At 35.2% G+C, this 21,964-nt stretch overlaps 1 protein-coding gene across 1 annotated transcript; it reads left to right on the forward strand.

The window, feature by feature from the left end:
- Nucleotides 1–1,954: 1,954 nt before the first annotated feature.
- On the forward strand, nt 1,955–19,994 carry cabp7b (calcium binding protein 7b). Its single transcript, XM_053485829.1, has 5 exons — nt 1,955–2,063; nt 9,268–9,411; nt 14,108–14,220; nt 16,114–16,261; nt 19,867–19,994. Exons 1-5 carry the CDS (start codon nt 1,955–1,957, stop codon nt 19,992–19,994), a joined length of 642 nt encoding a protein of 213 aa, XP_053341804.1.
- Nucleotides 19,995–21,964: the final 1,970 nt, after the last annotated feature.

Below are 21,964 nucleotides of genomic sequence, written 5' to 3' on the forward strand. Positions count from 1 at the left end.
ATTTTGATCTCACATTTTTACAAAAACAGACATAATGAGAAATCCTCCACACAGACATAGATAATCAATATTTTCAGTAGAATTTAGATGGTAAACTGTAGGCCTGCAGGTTTCACTGAAAAAAGTTTCAGCTCTGCTGGTTTAAAAGATTACATATTTTGATGTTAGGAAGTATGGTTCTGATTACTGACTTAATACGTAGGTTTATAAGCATACTCGTATATTTCCTGATGTAAAATAAAAATAACAACAAAGTCAGAGATTCATTATATAGTAACTTGTTTTCAAACCACAGCAATAAGTCTATTCATTCACTCAATCATTCATCTTCTGTATCGTTTATCCTCATACAGGGTCATATGGGTCTGGAGCCTAGCCCAGGAGACTTTGGGCATGTGGACAGGGTGTGGCCATTCATGTGTCTAACCGGAGTGTACACAAGTAACACCTGTTATTAGATTGTCCATCAAAAAAGCATGTGAATACTTAGGATGACATATTGACAAAATTGTATTTTGTGCCATGACTGAGTGCTTTATGGTGTCCGAGTTCTTTTATTAATATTCCCAAGTCATTGTGCTACTGATGAAGAGGAAAGAGGAGAACCTTAAACTTTTATGCAAATGATATCACATTAATGATAGCACCCTGTGCATTTACTTGCAGTTGTCTCTTTTTATTTGCAGATAAAAACCTGCCTGACCAGGGGGAAGATAAACTGACGAAGGGCAGGGCATAACATGAACACACTAACTCTCCCTTAAGGGTAAAACCGCCAGTGGACTCTATTTTGCTCTAAAAGCTCTGTTTTGGGTTCGATTTTAGAGGTTTTATATTTACTCATTAGTTTCATCTAAATAAGTAAATATAAAACAAGTTTACTAGTGGTGGCATGGTTCAAATTCGGGTCTGGGCGCATGGAGTTTGCATGTTCTCTCGTGTTTGGTGGGTTTCCTCATACAGTCTCTAAAGACATCCAGATTGTGTGTGAATTAGCGTGAGTGTGCGTGTCAGGCGAGTTGGCAAGTGTGTGCCCTGCTGGCACCACATCCAGGGTGTACCCCGCCTCATGCCCTAAGTCTACTGGGACAGACTCCAGGCCCGTCTCGGACCCTGCAAACAGGATGAGGTGGTGTAGACTGTGAGTGAAATTTACCAGCCAAAGGTCTCCAAATAGTATATATTTTTTTATTTGATAACTACAAAAAGATACATGCAGGGCACCCAGACATAAAAGCTCATTATCAAAAAGAAAAAATACTTGCATATACAGCATGCTCAATCTCACACGTGTGATCCTGTTAGTGCTTCAAGAAAATGCGCGTCCCTTTTAAGTGCGTGTGAAGACACGCGCCACGAACCGTGCGCAACTGACAGCGGGGGTCTGAGTGTGGAGTCTGGCTCATAATGCAAGCGAGACGCAGCGATTTTCCTTCGGCGTCAGGGTCAGCGTTCGGAGAAGTAATTGCCAGCGTCTTGTTAAGAAATCGGTGTAGACATCGCGGTGAAAGACGGTTTTAAGACGGCTTATGGTAGAACTTGATTAGAACCTGGTCGTCTGGAGAGACACCAGCCGCTCGAACTGCAGTCACTGGAGGACGTTTAACAACCTGTAGGATTTCAGAGAAGCCAGGCCTAAAAAAAACAACACGCGTCTTGTACTTTCATTCATCCTTCGTTTTAATATGTCTAGCTGGAGATGCTTTCTAGAACAGCAAATAAAGCCTCATAGAATTGGACCTTGCTAACACCCGAGCATCCGGTGATCACCCTGGCTGAAGATTCCCAGAGAGCGGCCACTTCAATGGAGTGAGCTTCGCGTCTTCTACTCCTCAGAAACAAAAAAGGAAGACACCGTCGTTCGTGGGATTTTCTCCCAAGCACCATGTGAGGAATCCGCAGTGTGCAAAAGCACGGCGCGTTGTGTCAACTCCAAGCTTTTGTCATCGCAGAGATGCCGGTGCGCGCAGTGCCCTCCAGGTTCATGTACAGGGGACTCTGCTCCGTGCCAGATATCGTCTCGTACGGGACTCCTGTCAGCCTCCCCGAGGATGAAGTGGAGGGTACGTGACTTCGGGGTTTGTTCGTTTTTACAAGTGTTGGTGATACTTTGCTGAAATAGACCGCCATAGTTACCGTGTCAGTGGAGAGCTCCAGAGCCCCGCTGCCTCATCAGATTACTGCCGATTTCCTGCAGATTTAAAGCGCACTAGCGTGCTGCACCGGGAGAAGGCAGAACACGCCTTGTTTAAAATATGTGATCAATAATTCCCTTAAGGTGTACAAATAGAATAAAATGAAATAACCCTCGTACTATGGTCCCAATTACTGTATATATTTAACCTTAATTAACATTATTTAGCATTAGTACGCCAAACAACACCATATTTATTAATACCTGTTTAATGTCTAATATATACATAACAGAACCCAATTTAATTGTTCCTTGACTAAAGTAAGTACACACTGAGCTAATGCAGTTATATATCCATGATGAGTAATTGTAAAAACGTATTAATCAAAGACTATTGTGTAATGTTTTTCATCAAGCACAGGAAGAACTCAATTCTGCCCTTCATAGTCTTAAGGATTTTTTATTTACAAAAATGTTTACATATACCTTTACAAAAGTAGTTATTAATATTCTGACAAGATTTATTCTTGTACTTTTAATCTAAAAAATGTAATATAGTAAATAAGGTGTTTTTTTTTGGTAATTTAATAAAAACTTGAGACTCATATATTCTAAGTGAAACTCTCATGTATTCATATATTCATATGTTTCAAGCCTTTATTTATTTTTTTCCCCAACGATTATGGCTGGTGACTGGCATTCTCTCAAAATATTTCCTAAGATTAATCAAAATAGGATTAAAAATACAGAACCGTCCAACTTTTAAAAAAGTATATTATTTTATGCACGCAATACTTCTTTAACACAAATCAGTGCTGCATCACATAAAGGCGGTCAGCCTGTGGCACTGCTGTGGCTAATTGAGCCTTCAGTTCGTCTGTATTGTTGGGTCGGTGTTTCTAATCTTCCTTCGGACAGTAACCCACAGATCCTCTATGGGGTTCAGATCAGGCTAGTTGGCAAGTACAGTAATATCACAGTGTTAAACCAGTTAGTGGAAGTCCTGCTGAAAAAGAAAATCACCATGTGTTGACTTTGGACTTGATAAAACACAGTGAACCCACACCAGCAGATTAAATGGCACCCCAAATCATCCTGACTGTGGAAACCTCATAATGGACTTGCCACCTGGATTCTGTGCCTCTTCACATTTTTTCCAGACACTGGGACCTTCATCCGAAAAGACTTTGACCCTCTAAGCAGTGGTTCTGTTCATTTTGTCCTTAGCTTAGGTAAGACACTTCTGACATTAGGTATGTCTCAATTTGTGGGCTACATCCTTCAAAGCACACATTTGAAGGCTGATTATGTCGTGGTATCGCAGCAAAGACTGTCACATTTGGAAGGCTCTTAGAAATGAGCCTGACAAATGCGGCCTTCTTGTAACTGTTAATGATTCACATTAAATCTGCTCCCAGAAAGGTAGGCTTTCATAAAATGTGGTTAAGTGTGGTAACATGACATTAACCAGTGGTAGCTCAGCTGCCTGTATTTAACCTATGCAACAACTTAAACAATATTTTTTAACCACGATAATTGTGATTTTTTTGGGGGGGAGAGGGGGAATTTTTCACAAATTTTCTCCCTAATTTAGTCATGTCCAATTCCTCCCTGTCACTAGGGCACAACATTAAGGCTACTACTGCCACTCAGTCTGAAGGGCCGAAGACTATTGTGTTTCCTTCGAAAAACTTGACGCCAGCCGACCACATCTTTTTGAACAGCTCGCTCAGGCACTATTGGGGGTGGTGTAACACACTCGGAGGACAGCGCTATTCGCTCCTTTCGCTTGCATGAGCTCACAGACGTCCTTGATTGGCAGAAGAGCGGTAATTAATGTGAGAGCACTCTAAGAGGGCTTGGCCAGTCAGCTGTCGCTAGACCTTCAGCTATCACCCGGGAATCGAACTTGCCATCTCCGCATGATAGGGCAAGCACTTTACCACTGCCCCACTCGGAGGCTCAATAATTGTGATTTTATAGATAATTTATACTTCATATTGCAGTGATGTGAAGTAGGAAATCCCCCATAGACCAGACCATCTTATTTTGGTTCGGCCTTAGTGGTCTATGCAGACAGCAAATGACCACAAGCCTATCAAATAATGTGGCCGCCGAATTGAGATACACTAGTTGCCTCTGTATGAGAATTGACTTGATATTATTAATGCAATAGCTGTAGTCTGTTTGTGGTGGATCTTAATGCACTGACTCCAGTTGCATTCCACTCCTGGTGAACTTTTACCAAGTTCAGTCACCTGTGTATCCTACTCTCCTTGTGGAGGTCAGCAGTATTCCCCATTATTGTGATGACGTGTCCCAAACTTAACCAAAATATAACCCGTATCTATACTGTATGAATAGTAATTTAAACTTGAAAGGAAATATTAAAATAAGATATTGAACTTTTAAGATATTGAACTTTTGATTTTCATAAATTTAAAACAAAACCAAAAAGTTTTTAAATAGTTCACCTTATGTGCAATGAATCTGGAATGTATGAGTTTAACCCTTTAAACTAAATTACAAAAAAACAGTTACATGGTATTCAAATTTTTATTTAGATTTGCTGTTTATTATATGATGATATTTAATTATGAACTCCTGTTTGTCTGATTTTTTATAAACAAATTACGTGTATAGAAATGATCTAAATGGAAATAATGTTTTGTCATTTATAGATTAAATAGAGTTTGAAATATAGCCCTGTTAAATTTAAACTAAAATTTAACAGGTAATAATTGGGTGGTCATAAGAGGTAACCCCACCCCCTTATATATTCAAACAATAAACCTCTTATGACAAAAAAAAATACACATACACTAATTCATTCATTATTCACTAATACATAAAAAAACTAATTTCAACTAAATTGAAATAAACTTTTTTAGTAGAAGTTCTATCAGTCTCTCACAGCTGGAGAAATTGTTATAAGCCATAGCGCCCTCCTAGCACCTCTAAGAAATGTTTGTGGTTTATTTAGATTTGAATATATTTTTAATGTATAAAAAAACATAACTTATCTGAAAATTGACATACATTAATAAAACAAAACAATTATTTGTAACCGGAAAACATACAGTAAAGTCACAATGGGTGCAGTGCAAGCAACATTTTTGACTTTACTTTTGTCCTTTTAGCAAGTGTGAATGTTTGATGAGAGAGACGTTAATGATAATGTTTCCCTTTATGAATGCAGTATTTTAATTTGAAGATGTCTAAGGGTACATGTATAATTGTCCCCTTTTGTTTTTAATTATTAATTTATTGCATTTAGTGATTGAGGCACAAATTCTGTTTCCTTATATGTGAGGCTTATTCACATTCCTATAATGTGCAAGTGGAGTTTGCAAATGATTGTGCTTTGATTGTGCTCAAGTTGTAGACAAATTATCCACTGATTTTAAAGGATGAAGCATTTCACTCAGTCAGTGTTCTTCGGAATGACTGCAGTGGACCCGAACTGCCTCAGTCAGGATGAACGTTCTCGAATTCAGACATTCAGTGGGAGAAAAAAGTTCTTATAATGTTTCTCTGACAAAAAGATTAACAGGTGCTTCAGTTGCAGTAAGTGGTGTTTTCAGTGGTATTATGTGCACAATGTCAGCAGCACTTAGCACAAGCATTAACATGCTTTACCAGATGTCTTGGTAAAACCTTACCTGATTTTGACCGAGAGAAGGGGTGGAAACCCCTTGTTAATAAGCAAGAGCTGCGACCTCCCATGCATTGAGAGTGAGACTCACGCAATCAGGCATCTTCCCATTGTACCGAGGAGACGGATGGCTTGTGGAAAGAAACTGTTATATAGTCTCAGTGTGAGGGCCTGAATGATTCCGCACCTTATGCCAGATGGCAGGAGGGTGAAGAGAGTGTGTGAGGGGTGTGTATGATCAGCCACAATGCTGGTGGCTTCATGGATACAGCATGTGGTGTAGATATCCATGATAGAGGGAAGAGAGACCTTGATGATCTTCACAGCTGTTCTCAGTATCTACTGTGGGGTCTTTTGGTCCGAGATGGCAAAATTCCAGACAGTGATGTAGCTGCTCAGGATGCTCTCGATAGTCCCTCTAAAGAAAATGGTGATATTCGGTGGTGGAAGCTGTGCCTTCCTCAGCCTTCTCTGATGGGTTTTCTTGTGTAGCTCTTGTAGCATTTTAGCCATAATTTGTACAGCTGTTTTTTTTAAATAAACACACTTAGGTTAGGAATGTGCACTATAAAGCATAAAAAATATCCTTTTTTTTCAGAACAAAATAGGCAATATAATTAATTAATGTTAGTTTATTTGAACCAACTACCCCACATGACTGAGCAGAAAATTAGAAAATAGGTCACACAGGCAAAGATATAACAGAGATACACATGATCACATGTTTTTATTGTTGTTTTCAGTTGTTTCTATGACTGAAAAATAATAATAATAATAATAATAATAATAATAATAATGTGCTCATTTAGAGAGTTCAACATTATTGCAACATAATTTCCATATTCCAGTAGACGTTTTATCATCATTGACCTGCATTATTATTAGTAGTAGTAGTACATTTTCCTTTTGCTTACAGTATCTTCTGTTTTTTTAGGGTAGTTTTCATCACTAGTGTCACTTTTATTTTGCCTCTACAGTTAAATGCATATATTTAAAAATCTATTTATTTCTGTTATTTTGTGACTTGATTTTGAGCTTTGACAATATGAATAACCATATTTGTCATAACAATAAATCATCCTTGATTTCTTTGAATCTCTCTCTCTCTCTCTCTCTCTCATTGACTGATTCATTTTGGTGGATGTTTCTATTGTACAATTTACTATATAATAAAGTTAGGTATTTTCAGAATCCCACTTCAAGCTTTTCTGAATAGTTGGCAGCTTTGCTTGTTATTGTTGTTGTTGTTTATGTTAATGTTTTGCTTTTTTTGTTGATTTTGTATAAACTCTAGAGCAATATATTAGAATCCCAGGAGTTTCTTAAACCAAGCCCATATGAAACTAACAATCACAGTTAAAGTCACAGTGATCACTTTTTTTTCTACATATAGATCTTTGTTATAACCAATGACTATAAAAGAGTCAAAAGAAATCCAACCATACCAAAAGAAGAGTTATGGTACTAAGAAATGTTTTCCATTTTTGCATAATCTCAGTGTTTACAGACTTTGTGTTGATAAACAGCATGCGCTTACAATGATTCCAATGCAGTAAAGTGTATTAGAACTTGTATCACATCTAAGCAAGTCATGGGCAAGTTAATTTACTGTAGCACCTTGTCCTGAAACAGTCCCAGCTAAAGTTTTAATATTATAGCACTAGGTGGCACTATAGTGAAAAAAAATGTAAGCGCTCATAACTCTTCAATTTGGAGATGTAATTCCTTAAAGAATTAAAGTATGCATAAGAACTGAAGTCATGTATGTCTTTTAAATTCTCTAGTATAATTTGGCAGGCACTGATGATAAAAAAAATAATTGTGAGGCCATAACTCTGTTTGTTGAAAGATGAATGAATGAAATAAATATATTATTGTTTTGACCAATCTAATATCATATTTTAAATGACAGGGAGAAGAAACTGTTTAAACTGTTAAATTTAATTTAAACATGGCCATCTTCCTGTTTGGCGGATCACATATTCATTACATGTCACACTCTCTGTACATGTTAAGAAATCAAAAAAAAAGAAGAGTCATGATTAAGTAGTTCCAAAGTTATAAGATGTTTTAAATGTTGGAGACTTATCGCACCCAACAGAGGAGATTTACTGTAGGTAGAAGATTCTTAAAAGAAGATAATTTATTCATTTAAAAGATTTGGTCATCATCTGTTTCAAATTATATAAAACTTTCAAAATGAACTTTTTAAGAAAATATATCACCAACACTTAAAAACTTAAACAGGACTCAACTGAAACAGGAGACTGGAGATTTAAAGGTTTTGAGCAGTTTTACAAATTTGTTAAATATATAGTCAAAATTGTTTAAAACATGTTCAAAAGTTACTGTAGCATGCCCTTTTTTAATTCTTTAATAGCAGCAACAGTTGGTACTGTAAGACCATTAATTTTGATGTTCCCGCTTGGCATTGTGTTAACAAAACTACTGCTTTTACACAGGTCTGCACACCTGCTCATAATCAATTAATCAAGGGCTGAATCCTGTGAAATCAGTAAGAGGGTTCTTAGAATTGCCTACATGTTTTCTTAAATGTTTAAATTTTGTTAATTAAATAATGACATGAAAAAAGTTAAATGTTGCTGTTTATCTAAAGTTGTATTTGCAGAGACTCACTATGATCAGATGATTTTCGATTAGGATTATGATTTTCGGGTACGAATTTTTTAACTTGACTGTCTCGCCACCCAGAGGTGAATTACACTTAGGATGAGGTCTCTCAGTCATCCACCAAGTTTGATCAAAATATGTCAAGTGCTAAGATATGCCCGTACTTTGGGCTTACTCTGACCTCCTGTTTTGTGGATTCCCATCAATTTCTTTTCTGCTTTATGAACCACATAGTTATAAGTACAAAATCTAAATAAATTATGTGTGCAAAACTAGATGTACCCTTAATAAAATGTATTAAATAATAAAAATAAATGTATGAACAGCATTGCTGAATTTAAGCTTAATCACTCAAGTCAGGGGCAAGTTAATTTAGTTTCTGTTTATTGAACTAAAATTGACTCTTTGTCAAAATGTTGGTAAAATTCCAGTTGTTTAATTTAACCTTGTCTAACTAAAGGAATATTTTAAAGCGCATTTGATTTATAGAAGATTGTTCTTTGTAAGTGGCAATTTAACAGAGGATATTTGACCATTTGCTAAATATAGCGTGTTGAGTATCTCATTGCTCTTATGAAAGATTAATAAATTTAAAGAAGTGAAAGTTTTAAATAAAAATTAAATAGTTCATAATGGTAGGTAAAATCAATGGTAATCATCCAATGTACTATTTTAATTTGTTTTATGTTATTTTTGACCTCACAAATATTAATATTGTAAAATATGATCTTATTAATGTTTCATTTATAAGGAAAAAAGTGCATCTTTTAAATGAACAATCACAGTGTCATTCAAGGATGGACACTTCAGAAGCAAGAAACTCATCATGTGTGTGACACCTCCACAGAGATCCGAGAGGCATTTAAAGTGTTTGATCGTGATGGAAATGGATTCATCTCAAAGCAGGAGCTGGGCATGGCCATGAGATCTCTGGGTTATATGCCCAATGAGGTGGAGCTGGAGGTCATCATCAAGAGACTGGACATGGATGGTACAAACCTTAAGCTTTTTATTTTAATCATGTTGAAGGACTGCAAGAAATGCTACAATTATAATGACCCCAAACACATAGTTTAAAAAATAGTTTAACTATGTTTTAGCCATATCAATACAGGTATTAAGTTAAATAGATTATTTTGAGCTATGGTTAGTAATGTACAGTAAATGAGATATATCCAATGTTGAATTTCATCAAAAGTCAGTTGATAAATACGTTACTGTCCTGATCCTTTAACAGAATGAAGAAGTTTCAATCCTAAACATGATTTAAAGCACTTCAATGAACACTATCAAATATGAAAATATCCAAGTTCTGATAGTTGTGACAATATAAAACCGCACTACAAAACTGTGCTGCCGCTACAGTAGTTTTGGGAGTAGCAGGGAAATCAAAATCAAGATGAAGGGGTGTCAAAATGAATTAAAAAAGTTAAACGTCCATAAAAAATCATTAAAATTTTTTCCCCAAGCGCCAAAAACCCAAATATCAAAGAAACAGATACAGTGAGGTCAATAAGTATTTGATCACCCTGTGATTTTGCAAGTTCTCTTACTTAGAAATCATGGAGGGGTCTACAATGTTCAGCATAGGTGCATTTCTACTGTGAGAGACAGAATCTAAAAAGAAAAATCCTGAAATTACACTGTAGGATTTTTTAAACAATTTATTTGTGAATTACTGTGTCAAATAAGTATTTGATCACCTGAGTCAAAAATTTTCATATTTGGTACAGAAGCCTTTGTTAACAATTACAGAGGTCAAACGGTTCCTGTAGTTCTTCACCAGGTTTGCAAACATGGCAGGAGGAATTTTTTACTTATTGACCTCACTGTATGTCTTTAGTCGTGATTTAAAGATCGTCAGCGACAGTGGCTGTATAGACATCTAGAGGAAGTTCATTCCACCACCTCAGTGTCAGAACAGAAAACAGTCTAGATGCATGTCTTCCTTAAACTCTAAGAGATGGTGGGACCAGCTGAGCAGTTCCGGAGGATCGGAGGGAATGTGTTACAGTGCGTGGTGTGATTAGAACTGACAGGTAGGTGGGTACTGGGCCATCATTAGCTTTGTAATGAAGCATCAGTGTTTTGGATTAAATGCGGACAGTTACAGGAAGCCAGTGCAGGGAGCGGAGAAGTGGGGTGATGTGGGAGAACTTTTACTTGTTTATTTAAAAACAAGACCAGCGGCTGCATTTTGGATAAGCTGCTAAGAATGAATAGTGGACCGAAGCATCCCTTCCAGGAGTCCAGTCTTAAAATAACAAGGGACTGAACAAGCACCTGGGTAGCCTGTGTAGAAAGAAAAAGGTACATTTTCTGATTTTGTAAGCAAGTAAGATTATGGGAAAATGACAAGTGATTGTCCAGAAATACCCCAACATTGCGGGTAGTGACTGAAGGAATGATCCGATTGAAGGTCTGGACAAAGGGATGAATCATCTGAGATTAACAGCAGTTCAGTTTTACTGAGATTGAGTTTCAGCTGATGAGCTGTCATCCTCAGATGTTTTCCTCTTACTGTTTTTATTAGGCTATTATGCAACAGTTCGGTCCAACCGAATGATCTAATTGGATGAGATCCATTCCAATGGTGGTGATAATAGACAGTAACAGCACTGGGACCTTTAAATGTATTATTCATTAACTGTTGGTGAAAGTAGGTCTGTATGGTCCGCAGTGCTGAGGAGAGAGTAACTGCCTGCCAAGAACTACATTCACAAACCAGTTACAGAAGCACTTTCAGTAAGAAAACATGATTCAAATATATCATCTTTAAAAAATACTTTGAATCTTCAATAATTGCTTGTAAGGATGTGTTCACACTTACGTTTAGCTCAAATAAAACAAACCCTGGTGCGGTTGCTGTGTAAGTGCAGTTACTTGAAAAAATGTGAACGCTGCCACCCGAACCTTGGTGCGTACCAAATAAAAGAACTGAGACCATTTGAAAATGTGAGCATTGATGAAAATGTTGATTGACGTGAACACACCACAGACCAATGATATGTTAACATGCCAAGTCTGCTTCGCTAGCATTATCGGACAATTATTGTACCTGAGAACTTTCACTGTCCAATTCTGTATCTGTGATATCCGATGTAGAGATAGTGTTTGGATGGGCAGGGAGTGAGGAAAAAGTCCTAGCTACTGTACAACCCCGATTAAGGGCCCTTTATGTGTGGAACAATTAATTTCTAGCTTTGCATTAAAACACTATTTGAGATGAAATATCAGCATGTCTGCAATGTGGTTGGTTGTAGGCCTGAGGGTGCATGTACTGTACATTGATATTGCGTAAATACAGAAAGGGTTACAGGTTAAATACGGATTATTACTGCTGCATTATAAGGTTATTAAAAATGTGCTTGTAGTGTATGGAATATGTTCTGTGGAACGTGCATGTTCATGGGTTTTCTTTTCACTGTGAGCTATATGTAAATTATCTGCCTGTGTATCACCTGAATTATATGCCTAATTTTACATCATGTTGATAAGGTGAGTGGCAATTTTAGGCATCACATTTTTTTAGTAACATGACTAATCAGATCATTTGGGGACATTGATCTGTGTTTCACCATGGGCATAATGTGTCCATTAGTGGATGTGCCTGTCACCATAATTTACAATTATGAATGTGCATCTAACTGCATGGTAACATGATAATTATGTCTGTATGAAACTTTATACTGTGTTTTCTATTCTTCAAAGCATAACTATTTACCTAAGTTACCACAAGCTAGTTAGTTTTAACTTTAGCTTAGCTACAATGCTACGGTGGCTAATGTAGAGGTCATCCCTAACTTACACATCATGCCATTGTGCACAGAAGACAGCTAGTGGGTTGACACCTGCATTGAAGCTGTAACACAAATTGGCCATGCCCCTAATCATGCATAATTCTATGGCTTAATAGAATTTCAACTGAGGAGTACAATAAAAATAACTTACAAACAGTTCATATATGGAAAAACTAGATATAGAGACCATAAATGTTTTTGTATGTCTGTTGTAAAGTTGGACACTTTAACATGGGGTCTATGGACATTGACTCACTTTTGGAGCTAGCTCCCAGTGGACATTAGAGAAACTGCATGTTTTAGCACTTCAAATAAAATCAAATTCTAATTCTAATTTTATTTGGCACATACACAGTCATACACAGTACGATATGCGAATAAATGCTTATACGACTGACTGTGCCCTTAAAAAAGATTACCAATAAAAAATAAATCATGGAATAAAATAAATAAAATATAGAAAGCTATAGAAAATAAAAATAAAAATATATTATTTATATATATATTATATATAAAATATAAAAAAATAAGCTGTACAAGTTGTATAAGCTGTACTTCCATGTATGCTTAATTTTTCAAAACAGAGGTTACCCCTTAATTTTAGCATGTACTTTAGTCAAAATAAAAAATATGTAACTTTGATTTACTGTCTGTCCTAATTTAATAAATAAATAAATAAATCAGGTCACACACTATTTCCTTGATTGGACCTGTTTTCTTTACATTTATGGCATTTGGCAGACGCCCTTATCCAGAGTGACTTACATTTGATCTCATTGTACTTCTGAGCAGTTGATGGTCACAGTGGCAACTGTGTTCACAAGTGTGAACCTGGAATCTTTCAAGCACTAGTCCAATGCCTTAACCAGTGAGCTACCCCTGTCCACATTTATCTTTGATTATGGTACACATTCACCATGCCACTGTTTCAAGTGATACACTATCACAACATTTATTCCCATCCAGAGTGTTATCATTTTTGGCTGAAATCTTGTATGGGTAATGGGAAAGCATATCCACTCTGTAGTAGATCGAAGTCTTCTGTAGTAGATTCAGCATTTTAAAATTAAATTAAATTTGTGAAAATGATTCCCCATGGTCCCTAAACCACTCTTTTACATAATAAACCTAATGACTTTTGCCATTTTTATTCTGGAATTTGATTCTTGAATTTGTCACTCACCATCTCATCAGGATGTTTTTGTAACTAGCCAGCACATAGCATAGCTTCTGGACTAGTTTGCTTATTAATACATTTTTGGACACAAATTACATTCCAACGAGCTTGGGACATTTTTCACATTCTAGTAAAAGTTGTATATTTATATTTATAATGAAGAATTCACAAATGCAAAATTTTACTTCATATTTTTAATTGTTTAAGGTTGTAACTTTTTAAATTGTATTCTCACAGACAAAACCTCACCACGTCTACATTTTGTTTTTTTACACCACATTTTTACACCTCGTTTAAAAAATTCCATTGATTGGTCACTTCAAATGTCTGCTGTACAAGTCTCTGTGTATAAGGTGTTATTATAGAAACATAAAATATTACAACAATTCCATTAATAATAATGAGACAGTAACTACTGTCCTAGCCATGCTGCAATACAAAAAATACAATAAAGTGCATCTTCCAATCAGTCAGACATAAGTCTTTATATTCTAGCCCAGCTAAATGCTCGAATAAGGTTTATGTTAATGTGTCTATTCTAGTACAGTATTGTTTCTAGAGTAAAGCATAATAATATTGTATGACAAACAAATTTGAAACACACACACACACACACACACACACACACACAGGTCAATTCAATCTACTTGTTTGTTGCACATACTGTATGTTAGCAGTGTGGTCTGTCTGATCTGTTGTATTGTCTGAAGGCAATGGCCAGGTTGGTTTTGAGGAGTTTGTAACTCTGCTGGGCCCTAAGCTGACTGCGGCTGGCATACCTGACAAGTTTCATGGAACAGACTTTGACTCCATTTTCTGGAAGGTATGGACCTCTGAGCTGTTATACTGTGTTGTAATTTACATGATGTATCTATTCTGCTTTGTTATTGGGCAAATATCACTATAAAGTGCCTCTGAGCCTCCTAAATATGTGACATAGTGATTATAAAATGTATTGTAAAATTATTTTATGGGAAATGGCTGCTGATAATAATAGTAATAATAATAAAATCAACCCAAAGTGTGGCAAAAAACTTGCACATGTCCACTCTGTTATGGATTGATGACAGGGTTAGACCATGACAAGGTGGACTTTTTTTTTCCCTAAAGTTTGAACTTTATGAGCACACGCTGGACCTTAAGTTAGCTTGTTTGTTTGTTTATAAGCATCACCATTTCAGGACAAAAGAGGCAAATTGGTATTAAATCTTCACAGGAAGAATAAACATATTGATCTGTCCATTCATCTTCAGAGGTTCACTTCTCAAAGTGTATTGGAGTAAGCTATTCTGTATCACACGTTCGTTTGTGTTTTGTGAGGATTTTGGCAAAAATCTGTTGTTTCTGTGCATACTCTATGTACTGTATACAGAATAAGCTATCTCATTTATTGGCTCTGTTGATTGATGCGTATAGCCACTCACACCTCGAGGGAAAAAGTGCTAAAATAGAAAAGAAAAAAAAAAAACACTGGAAGCTGTGACGTACTATAGCACTTAACTGGTCATAACTTCACTTTTACTTACGACTTTGATTACATTTATGGTGCAGATTTAACTTTAGGCAAATACAGGAGGATTGAAAAAGTTTTATTAAATTCTATCAAGGACATGACAATGATGTGACAAAATCCGTTGAACAGACATACAGACAGGCAGACATACCGTAGAGACAGAATTTTTTCTTAGACTGGTTTCTGTGTATAAAACATAAGGAAATAATTAAAAGAGCGAGTTCTGACCAATGTTCAGATTAAAACCTTTCTTTTATTTATGTAGATTTATTCATAGTTTTTATATTTATCAATATTTCATTTTGACATTAATAAAATGTCACTACAACATCAAACCACAAATAAAAAATATGATAAAAAATTAGGAAAATAAAATAGGTCTAATCTACTCTAGTTAATCTACAGTACTTACAACAGTTGTTTCAATCGCCATTAAACAAAGACAAAATGGTGGTGGTGATGTCACTGATTACATGGGCCGGGCCACCTGAAATGGACAGGTGGGTGGACAGCCATTTTGGGGATATGTACAAAATGTTTATTATTATGAAAAAGAAGATTAAAATCAAAATGCTTGTTAAAAATAATAAGAACATATGTAAGGTATGTTATTGTTAGCAGAGCAGCATGTGGGGTAAATCAAACACACCCAATCAAAGATAAAATAAGGAAAACACACTTTAAAAGGCTTGTAATTCTACTGATATCTAATTTTTTTATCATTATAAATTAAACCTCATATTCTGTTGAGGACACCATTGGCACTTTATAGTGATATTAACCCTGTTATTAACTACGATCGCTTACAGAATGTGTAGGTCATTTTACATTGCATTGAAAAAAAAGGGTCATTTACTGTATCAATTAGTTTAAATTGAGGGGAGAATTTCCATTTAAATAAAATATGGGGGGTAATTAGATAAAATTATAAAAATATTATTAAATGTTTATTTTAAACTAATTAAAGAGAATTCCTTAATTGACTTTTCTTGTGTAGTAATAGACAATAGATATGTAAAAGCCACATAAAGGCAAAATTATATTTGGTGTGAGTGTATGCACATTCTGCTAATTTTATTACCATTATAATAATGATGAGCTAAGCTGGAAATATGTTGACATATTGACACGCAACCAATTAAGTGCCTCCCTATTTATCTGGAAGATGTTGATCATTATTCTCTTTTACATTTTTTTCATCAGTGTGATATGCAGAAGCTGACAGTGGATGAGCTAAAGAGACTGCTGTATGAGACATTCTGTGACCATTTGACAATGAAAGACATTGAGAACATCATTATGACTGAGGAAAGCCATATGAACAGCCCTGAGTGTCAAGTGAATATTGACAGTAAGACTGCACACACCAGCAATTCCATCATGACAATAATTATTTAAATAATTACTTTTTGAATAAAAAAAAAACTATAATATATACCATTTTACATAAATTTACATTTATGTGTGGTCACATGCTGGTCACATTGATCTGTATAGAGTATGTGCTTAATAGAAGGTGACAGGGCTCCAGACTAACTGAACATTTACTCAACTTATTAGGAATAAAAACATATTAGGGAAAAAAAGAGCACCACTTATTAACTGTACAAAGTAAATTATTACATACAGTCAAGTTTTTATTCTCTTCTTTCTAAAAGGAAGGACCTGGGCGTCCATATATATATATATATATATATATATACACACACACACATTGGTTTTTCAGGATTCTTTTTAAAGTGTGTGTGTGTGTGTGTGTAAGTCGCCCTACGCAATATACACCCCCAACCCTCCAAAACACACACACTGATCGCACATAACATAAAACAGAAAAAGCTTTAAAACACTATGGCAACTGAAAAGGGTTGATTTGGAGTTTATGTTAGGAGTATGTCTCTAGTGGCACCCTTGCCCATGGGTGCTTAATCGGATTGAGGTTTGGAGATTTTCCATCCACAGTGGGCTTTGGTGCACTAGGTGTTTTAGTGATTTTCTTTTGCAGCCATCATTGGCTTTTCTGTGGTGCCAGACTCCGGACAGTGTTTGTGCAGTGGCTCTAATCAATTGTTCCGCTCAATTGTCTAAGCTTCAAAATGTCTTGTTTTCCTCCCAAAGCCAGCTCTCTCATTTTCAGCTCACTCATTTTCATGTTTTTCATGTTGGGTTTTCATTGACCAAAAAAAAAAAAACTACAAACTAACTACAAATGCAATATTCACAGGTGGAATCAAAAATCCAAACTAAGAGACATAATGAAAGCTAATAATTGTTTAAACTTCTAACAGGAAACAATTGCCTAGCAGACAAATGTCTCAATGTACTGTATATCAATAATAAATAAAATTATGGTCAAAAGTTAACCTACAATACGATCATATTGACATGACATGTAATAGCAATATTTGGTTTTTAATACTTTTTTGAGCTGATCTTTGGCAGAATGAACATACAACATATTTTTTTTTTTGTTGAGATTTTTTCCTGATTTTCTCCCTAATTTAGTCGTGGCGGAGTAACACACTCGGAGGAAAGCGTTAGCCGCTCCTTCCGCGTGCGCGAGCTCACAGACGCCCCTGATTGGCTGTAGAGCCGTGATTAATGTGGGAGCACAAAGTACCTTTCATCCCTCCCCCCGGAGAAAGCTCGGCCAATCAGCTCTCTTTAGACCTCCGACTGAAAGAGAAGTTTACCACTTTTCTTGGCAGAATTAGGTATTTGATTAGATACAGTATGTTAGATACGTTTTCTGAAAGGATGCAACGTTTTGGGAAAATCCACAAATACAGCACAACCAGCTTTGATGTGCGTTTGGGATCACTGTCATTAAGTTTCAACCATTTAGCAAATCTACTACCAAACCTAAACAGAATGCTATCACTATGCTACTACTATAATGCTTTACAGTGTTCATGGGCTTCACTGCCTCACCTTAACTCCTCTGAACATACGTACTGTACCTCTGGCCAAGTCTTTTCTCGATATGGCTTTTTGATCAAGTTTAAGGGTGTGGATTGTGATTTTAAGTCAGTGTGGGGTGATTAGCTGAGCTCCTTAACTTTTATTCGATCTACAGTAAGCAAGATTACAGTAAGTAAGTGAAAAAAGATCAGGAAGATATTTCCTTTGATAAGATTCTTTTCCACTGTTGCAGTTTTCTCTCTAAATTTCAACGCAGAGAGAATAGGAAGAGCTTCTTCCCATATGTCATTCAGACCCTCAACACATACAGTACAACACCTGCGACTAAATCGATTGAATTTGCTTACACACACACATGCACGCACACACACACACACACACACACACACACACACACACACACACACACACACACACACACACACACACACATTTCTATCTTTAGGCCATAGTTAACTTATAGTAGTATTTGTTTGTATGTGACAAATGAAATTGAATTTCACTTTGTGCTGATTTCAAAAAACCTAAAATAAATTAAATGTTCTCCAAATTCTCTGGTTTTCTTCTGTTAAAAATAAATGTTGTACACTCATCATTTGTTCTGCTTCATAAAAAAGACCAGCTCATTAAAGCCACTAAAAGCCCAATATTGTCATGACATGCATGTTTATGATGAGCAGGTACTGTACATGCATTGCTAAATCTTCCTCAACCGCCCGCTTTTTGGCTGGGCTGCCCATTGGGAGAAATAATAACAAAAAAACAATAACATTTTAATTTTTAGGGTAACTTATGAGTCTTTTAAAGTTGTGAAAATGATTAATGATGAATGGTATAACCTGTGTGATTACTTGTAAAATAAATCTCCACAAACTCCCAAACAATTCGTGGCTTACTTTAAGCTTGGCTAGCTATATAACAAATTCTAAAAGGACGCTGACATTAGCTAAAAAGAAATTAACGCCCATGTTTACTTGCAGTATTGTTTAGTATGATACATTGCTTGATCTGAAAGCACTGCTGCTGTTTGGTCCAACACAGCTTTTTTTTATTATGTTCCTGAAGAATAAGTTGGATGATATCCCTTAAACCCTAAGTAGGGTATGTATTAGTAAAGATATTTATTATTTAATCCAAATATTGTGGTATTCATTATGGAAATATAAGTCCAGTTAAATAATTAAATAGATTTTCAACAAACTTTTAACATTAACCTATAACTTTCATACATTATACTTACTGTATAAATGTAACATGATTTATTCATTATCAATTCAAAATCATTCAAATTCGAAGAGTTATTTTGCGATATAAAAAAATATATTTTGCGTATAATTTGCGATAGTGTTTTTCACTTTTTTGTTTCCACAATATTTTCTCAGTCTAAATGTTTTACAGTACATAGCTTCTGCTCATTAAATGAAGCAATGTAGCATTGTGTCATGTTGAAACAGTTTTTCACATCACTCACAAATATATTGATAAATGGCAGCATTAAGTTCAAAACGCAAAATTAAAAAATGCTGCATTAACTAATATAGCAGAAACCGTATCTCCAAATATGAGTGTGTAAGTTTACATTTTTAATTCATTTATGGTAAACATAACATTTTTAAACTGAATAGTTTAAAAATAAATTACATTCATTATTTATTATTAAAGTTTTTATTAGTATTTTTCACATGCTTATTGGTGACACTTAAAGTTGGGGGGTTCCCCATGTTCAGGAGCAGGGGCCGCTTTGCACTTCCTTGATGATAAGTCTATGTAAAGTTTTGGTGGCCACAACTAGAGGGTGTCCCTTAAGTCACATTTGGCAAAATATCACTTGTTAAAAAAATATCTTCTACATGATTACAATTTGTGTGTAAACATACACAGAGGTGTCTTGCCCACAATTAATGAGCTGGTGTTAGTATTGGAGTTATGCATGTAATTGCATTTGTATATTTGTTGTTTTTTTCTGCTTTCTTCACATATGCATTCAATGAAAAATGCAAATAGTTAAAATATCTGATTTCGCTTTGTCTCCCCTAGCAAGCCCCATGCAACAAGTGAAGCACACATGTGTGCGAAAAAGCTTGATTTGTGCCTTTGCCATTGCATTCGTCATCAGCGTCATGCTTATCGCCGCCAATCAGATGCTTCGTCGAGGGATGAAGTGAGTCATCTTCCCAATCTCTGTGTATTTGCTCCCACAATTCTAGAATATCCATTTCTACGTTCTGCTTCATGTTTATATTTTTAAGTAAATACAGTAAATATTCTAATTCTGATGTGAATCAGAATTAACTGTAGGCCTTATGTAGCATTTGGACCCTTATTTTGTGTTATTTAAAAATATCGAATGTCAATGCATAATATTATAGTATATTTCATTATGGTACAGAGACAAGACCTATAAATTGCTTAAATGTGTTTAAAGTAACTTGTAGCAAACAAAGAGAAGCAGTTTGGGTGGATTTGCATGAATTTGCAGAATCTCCTAGGCCTTTTTCAAAAACTCTGGTCATCATCCAAATCTGATGTCATTATATTGGCAGCCGAGGTTAGCAAGGGTACATCCAAGTTAAAAAACAGCCAGAGGTCAAAATTTTATGTAATCAAATGTGCAGATATACAGGGTGGCCCAAAAATCTGGATCAATAGGTATTTTTCTGTTTTATTTAATATGATGTTTTATTCCAGACCTAAGATGGCTTGAAAACTAATAATATAAAAAATAATAGAACTTATTCCATTTCCAGGAATTTGTTTACATAACATTTACAGTGCTAACAGAAAGTGCTGTCTAGCATGGTGCCACATGATTTAGAAAGTAATTTACACTTGTTTTACTTTAAGCGCTTTCCTATTTATATACAGTATTAGTTTTTAATAGTAACAACCTGTCTTCAGCCTCAGTTTGGAATTCAGTAAGTGAGTTCTGTGATGGTCCTCACTGCATAACCTGAAGTTTAGATGGCAGAACTAAACCTAATCAGGCTGCAGTTTTGCCAAAATGAAACCAAGTATAAGTTAGAAATCAATAAAAGAAAATATTTACTAATATTTAATTTGGTATATGTATAAAAATTCTGATTTAATATACAAATCTGGCTATTTACAATTAATTACACATCACAAGCAACATATAATGTAGGGATAATCTGTTAAACAAAGTTCCCTATTTTAAATAAATATAAATAACATTTACAGTGTTATGTAACAATCATCTTGTGTGATGCAATGTTTATTGACGCGTAAAGCTATTTATTTTTTAAATAATAATATTATTAAATAGTTCTATTAGGATAACCATAGTAAAGAGGGACAAAGAGGAGCTCTCTCTTTCAGGGGAGGTGCAATGGGAATTTGGAAAGACTGAGTATATTGTGATATGTATTATTAAAAAAACGGAGAAAATTTATCAGAAAATTTAAACTGAAAGGAAGATGGTGGAGGTAATGCAACTTCTTGCATGCCAACCACAATAAAATAAGATCAGCGAATAAACAGTGCTATTATACCCAAACTAAAGTTGCTAATTCAAGTAGACTTTGCAATGTTCACATAAATAATTTGAATTTTTATTCTGAAATTTATAGTCAGAATAAACATTAAAATGCACTATATCTAGGTCTTCCACTACTGTGTAAATAATTCTTCCAGTCACTCCACCTACCCAGAAAAAAAAATCAAACTAGACTAATGTAATTAAACTGTGGTTAAATCCATCATTTTATGACCCACTGAAATGTTCTAAAGTAATCATCATTGAAGCTGTCAGGTCGTAGCATTAGTGCAGTATATAGATAGAAACAGAGAAAATTATTATGTTATTGACAAATTAATAATTGTCATTCATTTAAGATTTATGATACATTATTGAACTAATATTATTTATTATAATTCTTAATGGATCCTAGTAGAACAGAGCTACAGTATACAAATACACGTGTGTGTTGTGGAAAAGTTTTTTTTCCATCGTAAAAATGTAATTAAGAAACTAAATCTCAATTTAGGTTCATTACATATAAACTAAAATACCTTTGAAAAAAATCCAGTATCTCAATATACCATATTGCTGTTCGCCGAGTGTTGTGTCGAAGCAGATTCATGGAAAGTTCTTCGAAAAAAAAAAGCGGGGTGGGAA

Source organism: Clarias gariepinus, chromosome 24 (assembly GCF_024256425.1).
Source record: "Clarias gariepinus isolate MV-2021 ecotype Netherlands chromosome 24, CGAR_prim_01v2, whole genome shotgun sequence".
NCBI classification, from domain to species: domain Eukaryota; kingdom Metazoa; phylum Chordata; class Actinopteri; order Siluriformes; family Clariidae; genus Clarias; species Clarias gariepinus.